The following is a 20,932-nucleotide window of genomic DNA, read 5'->3' on the forward strand; positions in this document are numbered from 1 at the left end:
CCAAAGTAAACACATTTTTTGTTGGAATCGACACCATTTTCACTGTGCTTGTGACTGGAGTTGCGGTGCTGCAGTACCCTGTGGTCTTTCGCACTTCGACTCCATTCATTCGCGACGTCATGATAATGCAGCACGTTTGGTACGACACCCACCTTCAAGATATGAGCAATTTTGATGGCCGAGGAGCTGGGAAACACTGCCGTGGTTTGATGACTTGACGTCAACGAGTCGGCGATTCGCAGATGGTTGAACCAGCAGGAGGCACTTTCCCCCCTTGAGTGTGTCGGACAAGCAAAACTCGTCCTAGCCAAAGCGTCCCCAAACTGTTTTGGATGAGCGGAGCTCGTCCTAGGAGTATAGGTTCTCATCTTGTGTGTTCAGGACAAGAAGCGCCCGTCTACAGCTTAAATTGCATGTCGCCCGCCAGATGGAAGCATTTACTTGATGATTTCGGTTTCTCCTGTGGTGGCAAGACATACATAGCTGGCTCGTCAATCCAAAAGAAGTAGCTTTTCATCTTTGTCAATTTCTGCCAATGAAGATGATTCGGATACCAATGTTTATCTTGTGTCCAGAAGTGGAAACAGCGATGACGCTGAATTGAGCAGTTCTTCTGGTGATGATGAGAACATCTCTGAAGCAAACATTGCAAGTGCTCGTCAGTGGGTGCAGCTTGATGTCGAGAACCCTGGTGCGAAGCCTCGTCGGTTTCCATTTATGGCCGTTCTTAGGCAAGGTACCAGTCATCTGGCGATAGCATTATCATTTGCTATCGCCAGATGACCGTCTGGAGTACATACAGCAGTTAATCGACTGTTTTCTTTATGTGGTTTGTATTTTTTTATTAGCAGCAGGCAGCTGGTTTCCTATGTTCAGAAATAAACTGGTTTGACTTAGTATGTGATGCAAATATTTTTTTAACATCGAGTAGTTGCTTTTTAGTACAACATGATTCGCAATCAGCAATAAAGAAAACACAGTTTTGGTTAGGAAATAAAAAAAAAGCTTCAGCGCTTAAATGCCAAGCTTGTCAGAAGGGCTCTGTGGACCTCATAGTGGCCTGGTGCTGTCCCCAAATGAAATTGTTGTACTGTCTTTTAAGAAGCGCTTAACCTCAAACGAGCTCAACGACACTGGAGATGACTTGATTCGTGGGTAGATAGTTTCACTTTCATAGATAGTTTCGCTTTCACGAGAATCGACTTGTCCTGGCAACGAACTCCTCAAAGTACTATATTGCTGACAGTGCACTGATAGCGAGCTTGGCAGAGTGCCAGAAACGTTTGTCTTGGACGGTTTTGATGCTAATTCATGCGAAAAACATCTCCGAAAATAATCACCCGAGAATACCGCTCAAGGAGAGCTCCGTCTCCTCCTCATATGACAATTGTTTCCAAATTGCCATTCCTTGAACAAAGGTACCATTCCTTTTTCCGTTCATCTCTGGTTACATTCACAGTTTTATTTTTTCATTTTGAGTAACAGGAAAGTTAACCTTCACGTTGCGTTCGAGTAAATACGGTTCTTTCTTAATGCCACAAGATTATGAAATGTTTTTCAAACTAGATTTTTGTTTCATAAATATGGTTTCTTGGCTTTTCCAAAACAGCATAGCAAAAGTAAATGCCAAAACATAGGTTAGCCAACATTGCATACATTAGCCAGAAGTGGCTTAAGTGCTAATGCAAACTGCAACTATAACTTGAGTGAGGCGTTGTTTTGTTTCCATAAAAACACATGGTCAAAGTACCATTCACCAACGGTCAGCCACCATTTGCGAGCGAAGGGTTTGTGACATTCAGGTTATGTACTGCCAGCAGGATCTTGTGAAAAAAAAAATTAATCCTCCAGTCACATGCCATCTGCATTACCTGGCATCTGGCCACCTTCGTTGCTTTCAAACAAAGGGGGGAAAAAGACTGATGAAGCCCGGATGAGTGACTAAAGCATGTTGGCGGGCTAGCTGGTTGGGATTCATCATAACATGCTGTGTCTGTGTGCGACTAGCGCTGTGTGCATGTGCCATTTTTCTTTCTCTGTCCTAGTCCAGTTACACTGCACAGTGTTACCATGGATGACTGACAAATGAATGCAGTCTTCTCCTTCTTGCCACCTGACAGCTCACATGGTGTACTTGCATAGCGCACCAGTGTCAAAAAGGTGTGGAAACACTGCCCAGTATACAGAGCAACTTCACCATTCTGAGGTGCTGGTGAAATTAAAAATAACTTTGAATAGTGGCACTCCATGGAGTGCTTTAGTTTGTCCGTAGACTTCTTACCATTTATGAATTACAGTGAACGACCCATTATTCGGACGCTGACAATTCAGACATGCCCGATTGTTTGGATGGCCCCACAGCACCACCGCTAGCCCCATAGCCTTAATGTATAAGGATGATCGAAGTTTCGAACACCTTACAGCTCGAGGAGGAGGAGGACTCTTGCCTTTGCTTCGAGTTGTTGATAAGTTCGACTTCGCCCTGCCCTCTGCTAGCCACCTGGCTAGCTCAGATGATAGAACGGCTGCCCCGGGTTCGAGTCCAAGACCAGGACAAATTTTTCTTCAACTGAGAGGCTTTTCTTTTTAGGAACCCGTGTGGGTTTCCTTTGAAGCAATTGCTACAAAGGAAATTATTAATTACGCTTTATGAAATACTTCTCTCCACCTTGCGGGTTTCCCCACAGAACTATTACATTACATAAAGTTCTGTACAATGAAAGTAGAGTTTGCTGGTTTTATTTTTTTTCCGGGCCAGAATCGGTGGCATGCTACATTTTTCTTGCTAATACAGTCGCCAACAGTTTATTCGGACCTCATGGGGACTGTGGAAATGTCCAAATAAACAGGTGTCCGAAAAAGGAAATTAAGAAAAAAATAAAGTTCTTTATTTCCACGCATTTATTCGGGCTCGGCAGTAGGCTTGAAGAAATCGTGAATGCACCATTGCACGCTGTTCCGTTTATGTGCAATCAGATAAGCCTGAATCTCGGAGAGGGTCGTACGGTCACTATAGACGGCTGAAAGCACAGTCACTGCTTGTACTCAGAGTCATCGGAGCCAACTCGGAGTCGTCGTCCAGTGGTGTAGCAGAAACCTGACAAATGATCTCGCCGTCGTCAAGTTCTGCACATGTCAGTACAGCAGTGTCAGCACCTGTGAAACCGTCAAAGACTGTGTCCGGAATCGCAATGCAACCATTGCGCAGGTCTCGGCAGAACATTTTCGGCGTCACTAGGGAGCACATCGGAAGGCGACAAATCCTAGGCCTCCCGGCACCCGCTTGCTGGCATTCCCCAGCACAGTCTGCACGGGCACTGTCGGCTGCATTAGACACTTGACGCGATGTTTCCGTATGCCGCATTGGATCACCACAACCTCGACACAGCACACAAAGGAAACACCACCACGCCGTCATGCCAACACCAGTCGCACAAACGAAAAACGTGGCCAATTCACAGCGTCGTGCACGAAGAAGAAACAAATCAGCTGCTGGATTGTCTTGACATGGCTTACTAAGCTGAGACCGGAACTGCTGCAGCAACTCTATTGAACCAGGCAGAAACGATGATGATGAGCGGGGATTTGCAGTAGCGCCACTTCGTGGGACAGCAAGGAAGCTCCTTTTAAAACAAAAATGGTGTTAAGTCAAACCATGCACCGGTCAGAGTCTGTGCATGATGCTCTCGATCGAGTTGGCTCAAGGAGTGCCCGAAAAATCAGACGAGGGGTAGCAAGGTGTCCAAACTTTCGGCAGTTGTTATACATTATGGTCTATGGGGAGAATGGCGGTGCCGCGAAGCAGACCGAATAATCGAGCATGTCCGAATTTTTGGAGTCCGAGAAATCAGTCGGCGACTGTATATCGGCTGGGCACTCGATTTCTACTTTGTTGAGGAGCTCTTGGATTTCTACTTTGAACTCGTAAAAGTCATATCCGGCAGTCTGACACTTCCAGAAGCCGCAGCGGTAGTGACATGAAGTTAGCCTCATTCTTTCACACTCCTGGCAGCGTGCGGACCGGCTGGTTGGAGCGGTGTGGGCGCGTTTATCATTTCCCTTTGTAGTTTTGCAGCAATTTTGTTTTCGTGCATGATGTGCAGTGGGTGCTAAAATGCCAAATAAGTGTTGTGTGCCGGGGTGCACCAGCAACTACGATACGGGGAAGAGGATACAAGTGTTTTCTTTCCCTAAAGACGACCACACTTTCAAGAAGCGGCTACACGCCATTCCTAGGAAGGACTTCGCGCCCGCTTTATACACTAAGGTAAGAATTCTTGATGGTCCTGTTGTGGGCTCCTAGTTGCTTGTACTTGTTAAGCACTTTTACTGCGATATTTCCGAAGCCCAGATAGACTTATTGTGCCCACACGGACTTTAAACACCCGTACACAAAGGGGAGAGCATTAGGTTATTTTAATAAGTGGCTTCTCAGGCGTTTACGAGACATTTGTAGGTTGCTGCAGGTTTGCGCGTATCATTTCCACGCTTCGTGCATCGAGCGCACAACTTCATACACGGATTCAAGAACGGGAAACGTTCTTACAGTTGCACTGCCAGTGCCGCGGTTCCGCCGTGGATCTGTGCCTACAGTTTATTCCGGCTGTCCTTCGTACCTTTCAGCACCAGACAACAGCACAAGAGAAGCACCTGACGCCAAGAGGAGCCGACTAGAAGCTTCCCAACTGGCCCATGCTGTCGAAGAGTCACTGGCTTCACATGAAGCGGAGCAGAAGAGACCATTTTTCGTCCCTCGAAAAACTCAAGGCGCGCTTGCAAGTGGCATCAGTGTTGGTGAGGTAGATTGTGATCCATAAAGAAAAGTGCACAATGTTTTTGAACATCACTGACGATCGTGAACCTTGGTTGAAGGCGTTATTGACGATGTTCGAAAACCTTCAAGTGTCTGCCTGCTATCAAGGCTTCGCGATGCAAGAACCTTGGTAACGCTGTTGTACTGGACTCGGTTCGCAAGGTAAGCTCCTTGTTGGAAATTTTGGATAACCTGTGCATGCTGTCCAAGGAGCGCTGTAGTTCTCGCCACCTGTCGCTTACAATACCTTCCCTTCTAGACATATTGGAAGGAAGCACTAATGAAGACAAGAAAGGGGCTGTAAAGTTTATAAAGGAACAGCTACTACTGCTTTCTGCAGAGCGTATTCAGTACAGCACACAGGTAATAGTGTTTGCATGCATTCTCCGCACAATATCACCGCATGCCTATACGTTGAGAGGAACAAGTACACTAACCTTGCCCCATCCGAGCACATATCAGGAAAGTGTGCTCGTCTGTTCAAATGTGCCCAAAAATTTATTCTTGCAATGAAACTTTCCTTCAGTATGCTTCCCAGAGATTTAAAACATCTGCAGCCACATGAATACACCGTGACGTTGATGCTTGACGAAATTCACATCAAGCCTTGTTTTGATTACAAGGGTGGGAACATATGTGGTAATGACAAGGCGGCCACTTTGAAATGCCGATGGTGATATGGAGACGCAGATTTAGGGTTGTACGGGTTAAAAAATCGCACGCTAGTTAGAATAAACTAGCGTGCGATTTTTTTAACCCGTTTTATCTGAATAAAGTGCACGTTAGATTCAAGTAAATACGTTACTGCCAAATCAATCACTAGTGCGTTTTGACATTTTTTCTGCATCTTGTTTAATTCAACCGACTTTGTCAGTCCCGTTAGGGTTAAATTATTGGAAGCCGACTGTATCCTGGAAATGCTAATATGTTTGCAGACAAGCTCAATCTCTCTAATGTCCCGAAACAAAATGCAAGCTATGATAAACACCATCACGAAGGGCTGTACATTAATTTGGACCACTTGGTCTTTCTTAGACATGCACCTAAATATAAGTACGTAACAGAAGAACTGGTCCCGGGTTTGAGTCCCAGACCCCAGGAAAAATTTTTCTTCAACTGCGAAGCTTTTCTTTCGAGGAACCTGTATGCGTTTCCTTTGTAGCACTTAGCTACCTACGTTAGGGTGGATGTCTCATTTTCCCTTTATCAATTACCCCTCTCCACCTTGCAAGTTTCCGCAGAACTATTACGTCAGAAGAACTTCAGTTTGGCCTAGTCTGGTGTTTACTGCTGCATATCATATTGACTGCTAATAAAGATGGGGACAGCGGAAGAGAACAACAAAAGGACGACACGGTTGAAAGGTACCCTCCGCGTCGTCATTTTTCTGTTCTCTTTTGCGGTCAACGTGACATGATACAAGTATGCAAGTTCTTTTTTTTTGCATTCTGTCCCCACAGGAATGTGGCTGCAGAGGTGAAGAATCGAATCCACAATGCCGTGCTCGGCAGCAGAACGCCACAGCCACTGAGAAAACACAGCAGGTGAGCCACCAGTGTGCAGAACAGCCATCCACAGCGTTTGGACAAAACAGTTGTCAGCGAGACCCAGCTCTCGCATCACCAGTGCCTAACCTTACTGACAATGGCAATTTCACCTGCTCATGCATGTCACCTCAGAAGGGGCAGGAGAAAGGAAAGAAAAGAAAGACCAGTTGGCTGCCCTGTGCTTGGGGAAAGGGGATGGGTAATGATGTCAGTGGAAGTAGAAACAAAATAAAATTCTAATGATGCAACTTAAAATAGTGCGCATATAAAGTTGATACAAAGCACACAGTAATTCTTGAAAGCTGACAAATGTCCTGCAAAGTGTGCACACACAGGTTAAAGAAAATGTAAGCATAGGGGTTGAGAGCCAGAGCACTGCCTAGTCTGCCACCCTACAGTGGGAGAACAGAAAATGGGGCATGGAAAGGAGAGAGGGAGAAAAACAGAGAAAGGAAATACTGTAGGCAAGATTTTGCCTAACGCAAAGGCAGAGGTGTGTAACAACTACTCCGATGTGGTTGTGATGGTCTGCCTCAAAGATCTCAAAATGCCAGCTGCTCCATCAACTGATCTAAACCAACACCCATGACACTGCAGAACCCTTTTGGACACCTAAAGGTACATTTTTGGCCACCAAGGGATCTCAAAGTGCTAGGAAATCAAAATGCTTCTATTGCATGCCTTCACTCTAAGCCACTACAGCCAGAAATTGAATTTGCAACCTTGTGCACAACAGTGCACAGCAGTGCACAGCAGGACACCACAGCCGATAGGCTACTTCCGGGTGACCTCAATGACCTTCCAGGTAGCTGCCTGGCTGAAAAGCAGGGGGTGGGACCACCTGTAGGACCCACCTGTAGGACCCTGGGACCCACCTGTAGAGCTTCCGCGACGTTGGAAAACCGAGGCCAGCGGAGTGGCCTCCGAGCTGGGCTCTGTGATCAGTGGGGCAGCCCACGGACCCAGGGGCTGGCTCCAGCTGGAGCTGTCCGCCTGGGTGCGTGCCCGGCTGCCACAGCCTGCAGGGGAAGTGCACATTGTCACGCCATACCATGGCTATCAGCTGTAATGTCACAGCCGTCATCCATATTGTCATGGCCATATCATTGTATTCGTCAGCCATATTGTCAGGGCCATAATGTCACAACTATCAGCCCTACTTGTCACAGCCATTCTGTCATGGTCATATCACCAACCACAGCTATCAGTCATCATATCATGGCCATCAGCCGTGATGTCACAGCTGTCTTCCATATTGTCATGGCCATATCATTTTATCCATCAGCCATATTGTCACAACTATCAACCCGACTGTCACAGCCATTCTGTCATGGTCCTATGACCACAGCTATCAGCCATATTGTCACAGTCGTGTCATGACAACTATCAGCCATACCGCCACGACCACATCATCACAGCCATATTGCCACGACCATGTCATCACAGCTAAGCAATCAGCCATATTTTCACAGCCATCAGCCATGTTGCAGTCATCATACATATTGTCATCGCCAAATCACTGTATCCATCAGCCATATTGTCACGGCCATAATGTCACAATTATCAACTGTACTGTCACAGCCATATTGCCGTGGTCATATCACCACAGCTGTCAGTCATATTGGCATGATCATGTCATCACAGCCATCAGCCACATCGCCACAACTATATCATCACAGCCATCAGCTGTACTGTAATATCATAAATATCAGCCATATTTTCACAGCCATCAGCCATATTGTCACGGCGATCAGCAACCTTCAATGACAATATCATCATCACATCTATATCACAACAGTCATATGACCACAGCTATCAGCCACATTGCCACAACCATATCACAGCAATCAGCCATTTTGCCATGGCCATATCAAAACCATTAGACATTGTCACAGTCATATCATCACAGCCGTCAGCCATATTGTCAGGAGCCACGTTGTCACAGCCATCAGCCGTAGTGCAACGGCCCCCACCTTACTTTCAGGCTATATCAGGGATATCCGCCATACTGTCATCACCATATCTTCACAGCCATTGGACATATTCTCATGGCCACCAGCCATAGTGTCATGGTCATATTGTGGCACACATCAGCCATATTGTCACAGCCATCAGCATTGATGTCACAGCCATGTTATCCCAGCCCTCAACCATATCTTTATTGCCATACCATAACAATCACCTGACCGGGGTTGTTGGAGAAGTATGGGAGGGGCCTTTGCCCTGCAGTGGGCGTAACCAGGCTGATGATGATGATGATACCAATCACCACCCATACTGTCATGGCCATCAGGTTCTAGTTGGTTCAGTGGCACTAACGGCACTGTGCTTGGTCAGTGACACATACAGGGAAGTGCAAGTCCTGAAGGCTTCCGTAATGCAGTACTACAGTTCAGATGCTGCTGCCTCAAGCTACACACAGATACAATGTCCATAGCAGCAGATATGCCCCCAATTCAACCCTTTGCAGATACTATGATATATTATAGTATTTTAGTATATACTAAAATCGTAGTATTTTTTTTTTTCATCTTATGTAGTATGTTTCCAACATAACAAGAAAAGAAGATATCTGCATTAGCGATACATCAGTAGTGCTGCACAGTGCTGAATTTGAATTTTTTAGATGCTTTTTAGACTAGTACATGTTTGATATTGACAGATTTATGGTGGTACGATGCGCGGAATCTTGTTGCGCATTGTGAGGGTACCGGGACGATGCCAGGTGGCGTAGAGTCGCAGGCATGAGATGGTAGGCAACTGTGTAGAGTAACAGGCATGGGATGGTAGGAAACGCTGTGTGGCGGGCCGGGAGAACATGGAAGGCGTGTGTGCATGGTCGGCATGCGGGGAGCGCGCAACAACTGAGTGAGTGAAGTATCGTATTTACTCGATTCTAATGCGCCCTCGATTGTAACATGCACTTGCTGTCCGTGACCAAAAATTAAAAATATGAAAACCTCGATTGCAACATGCACTCGTTTTCCATGACCAAAAAAAAAGGAAGAGTACAATACCGCACACCTCGTACTTTCATACATAAATACTATTTTCCCTCATTTGAAAAAGCAGATTTATTCCCAATACACTAAAGCTGCGATGAATAAAAACACAAAGGGAAGCGGCACACCTTGCCGTCAAGATTTTCACTGCACTGGTACGAGTCGTGTAAAGCAATAGATATCACTCGTCGTCACTATCAGACAACTCTTTATCGCTATCAACAGACCATAGCATTTCATCCTCAGTGGTGTCGATGGCATTCGAAATCCCACACTTTTTAAAGGCCTTGTTAACCATGGCAGGCGGGATCATGCACCATGCATCTTTCACCCATCCAGCAAAGTCCTGCAGCGAGGCAAGCTTCATTTTATTGGTGGGCATGAATTCGTGGCAGCCAGTGACAAGCCATTCGGTGTACAGCGCCCGAATTCCATCTTTCACTGGCTTGTTCAAACAAACATCGAGCGGTTGGAGCTGCGATGTCATGCCGCCGGTATTCACGACAAGGTCAGTGTTGCATGTAGCCAGCTTGTCCTTGATGCACTGGTCAAGGTGGCACCTGAATGCGTCAAGCACAAGCATCCCACACAGACCTAAACTGCCGCCGGGTCTCTTCCGCCGAACATTATCAATCCAGTCAGCAACTAAGTCCGTGGTCATCCAACCTTTTTAATTTGCACGCACAATCACGCCACTCGGAAACACGGTTCCTTTCAGGAGCATCTTCCATCTGATAAGATACAAAGGCAGCTTGTGCCCATCCGCAGTGCAACAAAGCGTCGCAGTGACTAGTTTTTTCGTGGCCGGAAGACAAAATGTGCACTTGCTCCACCCCCTTATTTTCAACAGTTGTGGTGGCAGGCATGTCAAAGTAGAGCGGCGTCTGATCAGCATTTCCAATCTGTCCGAAGCAGTAGCTGTTTCTATGGGGCAACTTCAAAACGTACCGCTGAAAACTGTGCAATTTCTCCTCATATTCTTCAGGCAATTTTTGGCATATCCCTGTCCGCCTTCAAAGAGAAAAGCCTTTTCTTTTCATAAAATTTGATAGCCAGCACCTGCTCGCTTTGAAGTCCCTCCACATTAGCCCTTTCTATAGGGCTAACTGCATCGCCCGGACTTTGAGCAGATCGGTCGTCACAGGCCACTGTGCTGCTCGCTGCTCTTGCACGTATTCCGCGAGCAGCTCTTCTATTTCGGCGAAGCGGCCCTGCTTCGGTCCACTGAAACTCTTCCTAGTTGCTTTGCTGGCGAAAATATTCTCCTTCTGTTTGCGCCAGTCACGCACGCAAGTTTCGGGAACTCCGAACGCCCATGATGCGGCCTGATTTCCATCCGTCTCTGCACACATGATAACTTTCCTTTTAAATGCAGCATCATGATGGATTTGGCGTGTCTTCGCAGTCGGCGTTTCCATGCTGATTGAATAAACACAGAAAACGGGAAGACGGGCGGTAGACTAGGTTACACCAGCGCCTGGTTACACATACAACATGGAGGTATGCACATGGAGGAAGCTACGGCAGCTAGGCCAGAAGCGCGTACGAGGGGGCCATTTTTCGAATACCAATGGCGGTATGGTAATGCGGATTTAGGGCACATTCACACCGGCGACTTGAGGAGGTCGCGCGACCATTTGCGACTCGCAATCAAAAAGCGACCGAAGGCGACTGATGTTCACACCGGCAAGCCCGGCTGAGCGCGACCCGCAAGTCACAATCCCGGAGATTATCGTTCTCAGCGAGAACTCTTGGAATCTACGCAAAATTTGAACGCGACGCCGGAGGAGGCCGGATGTAGACACACGAAAGATCACTTCCGGTGCGCCGCTGATTGGTTTATCAGTTTTGCGACCACGGTCGCGAGACTGAAAAATCGCGCAGAGAGCGACTGGCCCAAAATGGTCGCTTTTCAAGAAAGGCGACCGTTTGCGACCATTTGCGACTGGTCGCTTTGCGACCAACTTGGTCGCGCGACCACTGTCAGTCGCCGGTGTGAATGAGCCCTTAGGGTCGTACTTGATCCTAATGTGCATGTAATTTTTTAACCCGTTTTATCGAAAAAAAGCTACGCATTAGATTCGAGTAAATACAGTAATCGGAGGAGCAAGCCCCGCGCGGTGCGGAGGGACGGAATGCCGATTGCATGTGTGTGCATGCACTGAGGATTTTCCAAAATAAGCAATGTACTTGACAAGTGGGGGCTCGTCCTACCGGACCTAACATGGAGGACGAAGAATCATCCAGTGCAACCCAGCCAGTTACACAGCCGAGATCTCCTGCCTTCTTCGATCGTCCAAGGACTGTTGGCTTTGACCACTGGGACCACAATGGAAAGGGAGAGACGTGCGGCTGATATAGCTCAAATTCTGTGCACCACACAACGCTCAACGACATGGGGCCGTATTTTGAAACCTTCGCCTTCCACGAAAGTTTCGCCGCTGCGATACTCACGTCCAATAAATCAAGCGACTGCTTACCCGTGATGTCAGCGTGCACTACCAACACGCACTGTCGAACGCTTCACAACGCATGAGAGAGCGCACCGTGCGAGTGCAGAGTGGCTCGGGTGCGTTGTTTTCGAGTGTAGTGGCCGCAGTACGGGTTCTCCATACTGACTACGGATGGTTACAGCCGCTTTAGGTAAGTTGAATAAAAAAGTGTGACATGTTTTACTTTAAATGAATCAACAAATATCGCCGCGAAACAATGCGTGTAAGACGGCACCAAGAAGACTACTATAAACTACCACCTATCTTATCTCTAGTATACTCCCCCACCAACCGAACGCCAAAAGATGCCAAAAGACATGTTCGTTTATTCAATTTATGGCGAGAGCACCCATCGACACCACCACGTTAAAATGACATAGGACGTAATTACTAGGTGGCGCTGTTTATTTCCCAGTTTTGCTAAAACAGCCGATCAAGGCGATGCCTCTGTTGGCAGAGGCATGGCCAAGGCGATAGTTTTGCGGAAGGCGAACATTTCAGAATACGGGTCATGGTTAGGCCTGACGAGACAACCGGCATGGCTAGGCCCGACGAGACAAACGGTGCGAGGCTAGCGCTCAACATCAAGGTGCACCCATCCCACTGTTGAAATTCAGTGGCTACTGGGACCGACACTCGCCGGAAGACTTTCTGGAGAAGTACTCAAAGTACTGTGATATTGTGGGGATCCCCCATGACCGCCGTTTGCAGTTGCTTCCAGCAGCATTGGAATGGTCAGCCACACAATGGTGGCACTTCTCAGGTGTGCACCCCGACTGGCAGTCCTTCACGTCCGAAGTTACGGCGGAGTTTACCACAGTTAACTACAAGTTTAAACTAAAAGCAGAGCTAGATCAGCGCTCTCCTCAAGCAGTTCATTCACGTCATTGCTGAATACTATGACCGTATAGCGGAGCCTGTTTCAGATGCCAAAAAGGTGAAACATGAGCGGAGACAAATGCATCCGACATTCCAAGACCTAACAGCCAGCATGAGCTTCGCAAACCTGCAAGAAATGGCAAAGCGGCCGGCCCTCTCATGGAGCGCGCTTGGCATCGCCTGCATCACGCTCCACCGCGACCACCGCGTTTTGCACAAGCAGCAGCTGATTTGGCCTTCGTCTATTCATCGCCACACACTACTGCAACGCCCAACCAAACCCTTCCGACCCAGCAACGAGAGTGGCAGCTGCAGCCTGCGGCAGTTTCGGCTTCCGAGAGTCCGCGGTCAACGATACTTCACGCTGGAGCCCCGGAGTGGAACCCATCACCTGTGGCGTTCACTCGCACGCGAAACACACTGGGCAACTACACTTCGGCACCGCAACAACTCGAGAGAGCGCCTCAGAACTTCAGGTTTCAAGCGACGCAAGGTATCCCGCGACTCAAGCCGCCAAATTGCAGTACAGTGCAGTCCACTTATAACGATATCGAGAAAGACGAAAAATATGATCGTTATAACCGATGATCGCTATATCTGGACTGCAATTAAAAAAAAACAATGCGGAACATACCTTTGCAACTTCGAATTCGCTACTTGCTCTAAAGAATAGATGATGTAGAAAGTAGGCCGTGAAAAACAAACTTTATTTCTAGCGCCAATGACCACGTCAAGGGTTAGGCGCGCCAAAATAGTCCGAAATCTGCACTTGCTTTTGCGGCAGCTTCAGCTTCACAACCGCGGTGTGCATGGATTCCAGCTGCTGCGCGAACACTGGCGGCAATCCTTTAGCATGCATAAAATCAATTAAGGAGTTGATCGACGACAGTGCACTTTGCGTGGACATCGAGGTCGGGGTCAAGGAGCGACTGTCAATCTCGTTGTCACTGTCACTGCTGCCGTCGTCACCGTCGCACAACTTTGCCGTCTGTCGAGACAGAACATCTTCGGCGATCGCCTCATCGGTGACCTCATCGCAGAACGAGGCAGCACTGTCTGCAGTCAAAAACTCCTCCTTCGATGCACCACCTGTGTCACCAGTAGGGACGAGCTCCCAGAGCTCGGTTATGTCAGCACCTTCCACCGTGTTGGTCTCAGGCGTTGGTCTCAGTGAGTTGGGGAAGTTCGTCCTTGTGCACAAAGCCCGACTTTTCGAAGCAATTGTTGATGAACCACTGGTAAAGCGCCTCTTCAACATCGGCGTACAAAGGTTCTCTAACCCTTTTCCGCTGATCAGCATGGCCGCTGATAGCTCCTGCCTTCACAATCGCGGTGCTCCCGGTTTTCAAGATGGTTGATATCGTTAAATGGGCGAGCTCATACTTCTTCACAAGGGCGCTCACCTTGAAGCCGCATCAAGAGTCCTGCAAAATATCCATCTTCGTGTCAAGCGACACAGCTTTGCGCTTTGTCGGCGCCATCTTCAAACTGGGTTGAACCGTTGGTTGCACGCTGCTTCGGTGGCGTCGGCCTGCTATCGCGAGATAGAGACGCGGGACGGGCACGACCGCGCCTCTTTGCTTGTTGCTTTTTCTTTCTTTCTCTCTCTTTTGGAGTGACTGTGGCCGACGTGCATGAAGCAGCTAGTGCTATCTTGTGGCACGCTGTGCCTACTGGTGCGCGGGCGGGACACACTGTGCAGTAATGGTGGCAGATACGAACTTACAGAGGTAAACATCGCCTCGTCTCGACATCGTTCGTTTCAGGGAACTAAGCAACGCAAATGTTATGATTATTTGGCACGGAAAACGCCGTCCAGACGGCAGAATTTTTATCGTTCTATCCGATATGCGGTGAATAACCTATCGTTATAAATGGTTTTTTTCCCCATAGACCTAATGCATAAAATGACTCTCATGTCGACCCATCGTTATAACCAATATATCGTTATATGTGGTATCGTTATAAGTGGACTGCACTGTATCACATGTCAACGGTGTGGCGGTTTTGGCCACATTGCACTCAATGCCCTACTGCTAGACACACAGCCAACCCCGCTGTTTTTACTGCAATTCCCCGGGACACCTACAAGCCGACTGCACGGGAAATAGATGAGCATAGTTGCTTCTCCGACTGACAGCGACGTGACGTCCCTGCAAGTGCACGCAACAGCCAGAAATAAAGAACCACTGCTTGAACCGTTGATTGGTAACAGTGTCTTTTATGCACTCATGGACACTGGGGCAAGCGTGAGCTTTATAGGTAGCCGTGCCATCGCAGCGGCCAAGTGTGCAGGAGTCACCTTCAAGGAAAAAGCATGAACCCTGAGGCTTGCCTCAGGGCTGGTCACAAACTGCACAATCGGTTCGCTGTCGTATTCGTTCGCAAGGTGGGTCCAGGAAACAGCGTTTTCTTCTTTTGCCAGAGCTCTGCCACGATGTTGTCCTTGGGCGGGATTTTCTTGAGGTGGCAGGTATTTCTCTCCACATGGGCCTTGGTGGATGGCCACTGCACTCTGACCCATATGGGCTCGTCAAATTTAAAAATGTTACAGTATAGTTCTTTTCAGCAGCACTGAGGGTCCTACTTATAAATGACATAGGCCTGAGCTCACCTTTGACTTCCTGCAACAACACTGCCGATATGCTAGTCCCACTGGCATCTGTTTCAAACACAAAGGGCCTGTTCAGGTCAGGCAATACCACAGCCACCTCTTCTGCCAGCACTAGCCTCAGAGTCTCTAATGCTGTCTGTCGCTCGGCACCCCAAACCCAACGGGTTCCTTTCTTGAGGAGAGCTGTCAGGGGCCTGACTTTGTCAGAAAACGAGGGGATAAAATTTCTGTAGTATTCCACTGTTTTAGGGCATGGGAACTCTGCAACAGGTTGTACCTTGTCCGGGTTAGGTTGACATTTACCTGGAGAGATTGCAAGGATCCACTGCTGCTGCAGCTGCTGCAATACTTGAAGTCTTGCCTGCTACCTGGTGATGCTCGAGAGTCCAACAGGGTACAGAGCCTAGCTGATTACAGCGAAATCTCGAACAATGGTATCCTTATGTACAAGGTCGGTGAACGTAAGGTCGCCTGGCTTCCCGAACACTTACAAGACATGGCATTGAAAATGGAGCATGACCACCCCCTAAGAGGGCATTTAGGATTTTTTTTTTTAACTCAGAAACATGTGAACAGCCGGTTCACGTGGCTAGGTATCCGCTCCGATATCTCCCGTTACATCCGTGGCTGCCAGCAGTGCCAGGCTTTCAAACCTCACCCGCAAAAACCAAAAGGACTGATGGACAGTTCATGGGCCACCCACTCACTGCAGCAGCTAAGTGTGGACCTTACAGGGCAACTGCCCACAACCCCTCGGTGCCACAAGTACATCCTGGTGGTGTTGGGCAAGTTCACGAAGTTTGTGGAATTTCTCCCATTACATGCGCCTACCTCCAAATTGATCATCGATAAGATGACCGATGTTTTTTGCCAGCATGGTGTGCCTAGCTCCATCTCTAGCAACAATGGCAAACCATTCATAAGCAACCTGGGGAAAGGCATTCTCCAGCACTGGGGAATCAAGGAGAGCCACACAGTCCCATACAGACCAGCCGGACAGACTGTGGAACGCCATAACACAACGGTTAAACAATGCCTGGTGGGCTACTGCACTTCCCAGAGACTGGCTGCCCAAAGTGGCGTTTGCAATGTGCACGTCTGAAAGTGTAGTTACTGGCTTTACGCCTGCCTTCTTGTGCTATCGGCGGGAACTACGGAACCCGTGGAGCCATCACAATCAGGCAGCTGGCCCCCTTCTCTGGCCTCATGTCCTAGCTGCTGAACTGGATGTGTACCTTCGAGATGCCTGGGCCTTTGCACAGGTCCACCAAACTTTGGCAAAAGCCTGCCAGGCAATATATTACAACAAAAAATGCACTCGAGCTACCTTCCAGGTTGGAGACTGTTCTCCGGGACACGCACCCGCTAAGTAAGGCAACCATTGGACTCACAGCCAACTTTGCCCCTCGACGCAAACTGCCATTTAGAGTGACTGCTGTTATGATTGGGGGTTCAATCTCATCGCTCGTGATCCGTTGTCAAGATTGGAGTCGGGCATGAATTAGAAGGTAGCTGGCCCATGCCGTTGTCCAGCTTATCCACACTGAGGACGTTGATGAAGGGAAGGACTAGTTCTCATCGAGAACGAGGAATATGGGTTTATTTACAGTATTTATATCAGTCTAACATGACTGCTTGAGAATGTACATCAGTCTAACATGACTGCTTGAGAGAGTGTCCTGAGCAGCCGCACAACAGCGATTTATAAACACTCGGTCCTCCCCCGATACCCAGGTGACGGAAACGGCCGTCCAAGCACCGTAGGCGAGTTGACCAGGCACCGTAGGGGAGACGAGGCACCGTAGGGGAGACGACCCGGCACCGTAGGGGCATTTATTCCCCGAGCTGCAGCGCGCCCGCCGGCTGCCCATTGTCTGGCGTCTTGGTCGGCGCGTGGGAAGGGGTCTCAGTTCCCGCGGGCTCAGTAACAATAGTTGGTCCACCGAGCCCGTTTAGTCACAATGGCTACTTCGTCAAACTCAGCTCCAGCGACTGAGAGTCGAGGACGCACGTATTGTTGTTCACACACAGTCAACTTAGTCACGCCGTGGCTAGAGGTTTGCGGAGACGCTCCAGGAAAGTTGCCGCCACTGTCGCAACTGGCCGGCAAAACTTGCACTGCAGCTGGCCGTTTTTAACACTGCACAGATTGGACGCAATACCTACAGGCTCAGAGACCCGGCTACAGCGAAACAGAAAGGCCTCGCTAATGCTGACCAGCTGAGCCCTTATCATGTGCCTTGGAAGCCCTGCTCACAGGATAAAAGGGGGTGGGTTCTGTGAGGGCACCAGGCGGACGCCAGGTGGCGTAGAGTCGCAGGCACGAGACAGTAGGCAACAGTGTGTGGTGGGCAGGGAGAACATGGAAGGCCTGTATGCGTGATCGGCATGCGGGGAGCATGCGACACTGCGGTTTGCAGGCCCACATTCAATGATAATGGGGCAGCACTGGCTGCGGCCACCAAGGGGGGAATACAGTGTGTGGACCCTGTAAACCCCTGAAACCAGTGTGGTGCTGCCCCCTGCTGCACCACACTGAGGCAGCTTACTTGAGGCAAGTGCCCTAGGCTTCTCCTCGCGGCATAGAATGAGATTTTTTTTTTCTTTTATGGTGATTGCGGTTATTCTTTTTTCTCTCTTCCAGCAAGGGCAGCTCTGTAAGTAAGCTGGATGGTCTCCCTTGCAATCGACGCATTGTGCAGGAGCTTTGCGGTTGTCAGAAAGACAGCCATTGGTACCATACTTCGCGCATGTTTCTTTGCCTCTACATGATCGTGATGCACGGCCGAACCTCTGGCACTTCAAGCACCGCCTTTGGTTTAGTATGTACGGTCCGACATTGATTTTCAAATATCCTGCACCAAATGAACTGGGAACAGCACTGATACCAAAGGTGGGTGCCACATGTTTTGTGGGGATCTCTTGGTCCATTTTGTCGGAGTGCTATTCTTTGTACCTTAATTACATTTTGCTCTTGGAATCCTTCAAGGAGCTCTTCGTCACTAAGGTTCAGGAAATCTTTGATACAAGCCGACGTAGTTTGTTACCGGCGTTGTGACGCACCAAGTGACGTCAGCAGAAGCTCTACACAAAGTGAGCACCTGCATGAGTGCAGACAGATGGCATTCTAGCTGCCACCCAATAAAGTACTATGCAGCCTTCTTATCGCTTCTTGCTTTCTGCAATCCACGAACACCACTATCCCTTTCTGATATTACTCCCTGCTTGTGTTGAGCGAGCAATGGGTAGAGATCGTTACGTTAACGTCACCGATCCTGGTAAGTTCAGTTCGAGGAGGAGGTATCCCCTTGCCACCTTTGAGGCTTTGTAACCAGGTCCAATCATGTTTGCCAGGCATTTAGCTACTAGGAAAGGTGACAGTTTTCATACAGTTGTGTTGCCTTCAGTGTGAAGGAAAGGATGCCTTGGGAAGGTGTCTTCGTTTTGTTTCACAGAGAACTGGAAAGTTGCTTCAGTGCACCCTCTTTATAAGGGTCAATCTTGAAGGGGAGGAAAAGCGTTGGCCATACAAACCTTGAGAAATTCGGTGGCGATGGTGACCACCCACCACTGAAAACAACAAGGGGATACTGCTACATTGGAAGAATACCTGCAGACACCAGCCATGATCACCACCGCTATAACCTTTATATATATATATATATATATATATATATAGTGGAACCTTCATTATACTTCCCTCGATCATGCAACAACCCACACTTTACGACGAATCACCTTGATCTTGGCAAAACCCCCACAGAAATAATGTGTTAAAAACCTTGATTATACAACACAATTTCACGCCGACCCCGCCTCGTACGATGCCTCTCGGGTACCAATAAAAAGTGAAAGCCTGCTTCTTTTGTAAGAGTATTGCACCGAAGCCTCACAGTACATCAGTGAGCTGTAATGAATTTAAAAATATTTTGTCACACTTGAGCCATTATGGCACTAAAGAAATCTTTCCAAAACTCATTACACCGAGTCTGCTTTCTTCATCAAGCAACCGCTACACAATTATGCCAGTGCAGCAGGCGCTGTCATAATCCCTTGCATCACAGCGAGCTGCTGCACAAACTTCCACGACGGTGTCGCTCCCAGTCTTTGTTGGCTTACCAAGCTCCTTGTCACGGTACGAGTGGCTACATTGTATCCCAGACACATAATTTACTAATACGTCTCAATTTAGTGTTGTTCTTTATAGCACCTACTCACCAAGCTTTCGGATTGGTCGCAACAAAATGCAACAGAACACGAACGGGGGACCCCCACTGTTAGCTAGGAGACCATGCAACAAAATGCCCGTGCTCACCCTGCCTAGGCGTCGACTGGTAGGAGCCGCGCTCCTCCTCGGGAGTTAGTGGCACCACGCTTGCGCACGTAGAGCTCACCAGGGGCACTGCCGCGGCAGCTGCTTGCAGAGGACGCAGCGACGCAGAAGAGGCCTGCTGCTGTGTTGCGCACTGGCGGCAGCCACGGCCACCCTTGCACGACGAACTGCACGCATGCACATACAACACACGTCAGGTCACATTCTTGATGCCTCAAAATGTTACGCAACAGTGTGCTACGTCACTGATCTGCCCACCCAACCACAGTGCCTGCGAGCAGGACCATGCACCATGGTAAGGGAGAAGCAAGTTCTTTTGACAAGAATAACATCGCAATTCTTTCTACACGATGCTGGTCAATGATAATGCAGACAACTCGATGATAAAGCCAACTTGCCATTCAAACTAATGATCAAGTTTGAAAACGAAGAGAATAGAATGGTGAGGATGTGATAGCAACACGCACTGGTAAGCTTTTTGTACATTTATTAAAGGCAAACTTCAATGAAATTTTGGGCCACGCAAGAAAAGCGTAGTTTCCGAAGTGTAGAATAGAGCAGCCTTCAAGCAAAACTATGTTTGAAATATGACAGGTTGTGTCACAAAGGGCTCACGAAGATGCTTTTGACATTGATACTCGAGAAAAAATAAGGAGAGAAAGCCACCATTATCACTCGCCAGAACTAACACACGACTCGGAACAGCCTCGGGTGCTATTTAAATTTAGCAGGACGTTCTTGAGGGCTGGTTGGTTCATGTTGAAGAAAGGTTAAAACTGTGCAAAAAAAATGAAAAATGACAAGCGAGAGGAACACACAATACACCACGAATACAGTTCGCTAACAAAAAGATCAGCGAATAACCAGTGCTGCAGCTTAGCCAAGATTGCTTCAGTATCATATGCTAACCATTTATGACCAGTCTAGCCAAAATGAAACTTTGCTGCAGTTGGCCTTTCAGGAAATCAACTAAGCACTGGCATTCAGCCCCAATAGCTTTTTTTTTTTTTTTCTTTCCTTCGTGGCTCCCCACACAAGCTGGCCGGAGGTTACGACGTGCCACGAGAATCAGTGATAAAATTTTGTGCAACTATTATTGTGGCCACAGCCTCCCAACGCACAACAAAAACTGGTACGGACAGGTACTTTACATCAGGCCTTCGCTAATTTTGCAGCCGTCAACCACAAATTGAGAGCGAAGGAGTTAATATTTTCAGAGAAAAAGTCCAACTCTTTCAACCTCTACAAACAC

At 48.2% G+C, this 20,932-nt stretch overlaps 1 protein-coding gene across 6 annotated transcripts in view; it reads right to left on the bottom strand.

Annotated features, from left to right (window-relative positions):
- The window catches only part of LOC126530559 (uncharacterized), a 114,200-nt gene that overhangs the window by 29,349 nt on the left and 63,919 nt on the right, over window positions 1-20,932 (bottom strand). For 5 of the 6 annotated variants that reach the window (XM_050177821.3, XM_055070642.2, XM_050177818.3 and 2 more), the window contains exons 10-11: window positions 19,663-19,847; window positions 7,236-7,379 (exon numbers count right to left, since the gene is read on the bottom strand). In XM_050177821.3, the coding sequence (XP_050033778.1) occupies window positions 7,236-7,379; window positions 19,663-19,847 (329 nt within the window). The remainder of the gene's footprint in view (window positions 1-7,235; window positions 7,380-19,662; window positions 19,848-20,932) is intronic. The other variant, XM_055070645.2, reaches the window with a different exon arrangement.

The sequence above is a fragment of the Dermacentor andersoni genome, chromosome 4 (assembly GCF_023375885.2).
Source record: "Dermacentor andersoni chromosome 4, qqDerAnde1_hic_scaffold, whole genome shotgun sequence".
NCBI lineage: Eukaryota > Metazoa > Arthropoda > Arachnida > Ixodida > Ixodidae > Dermacentor > Dermacentor andersoni.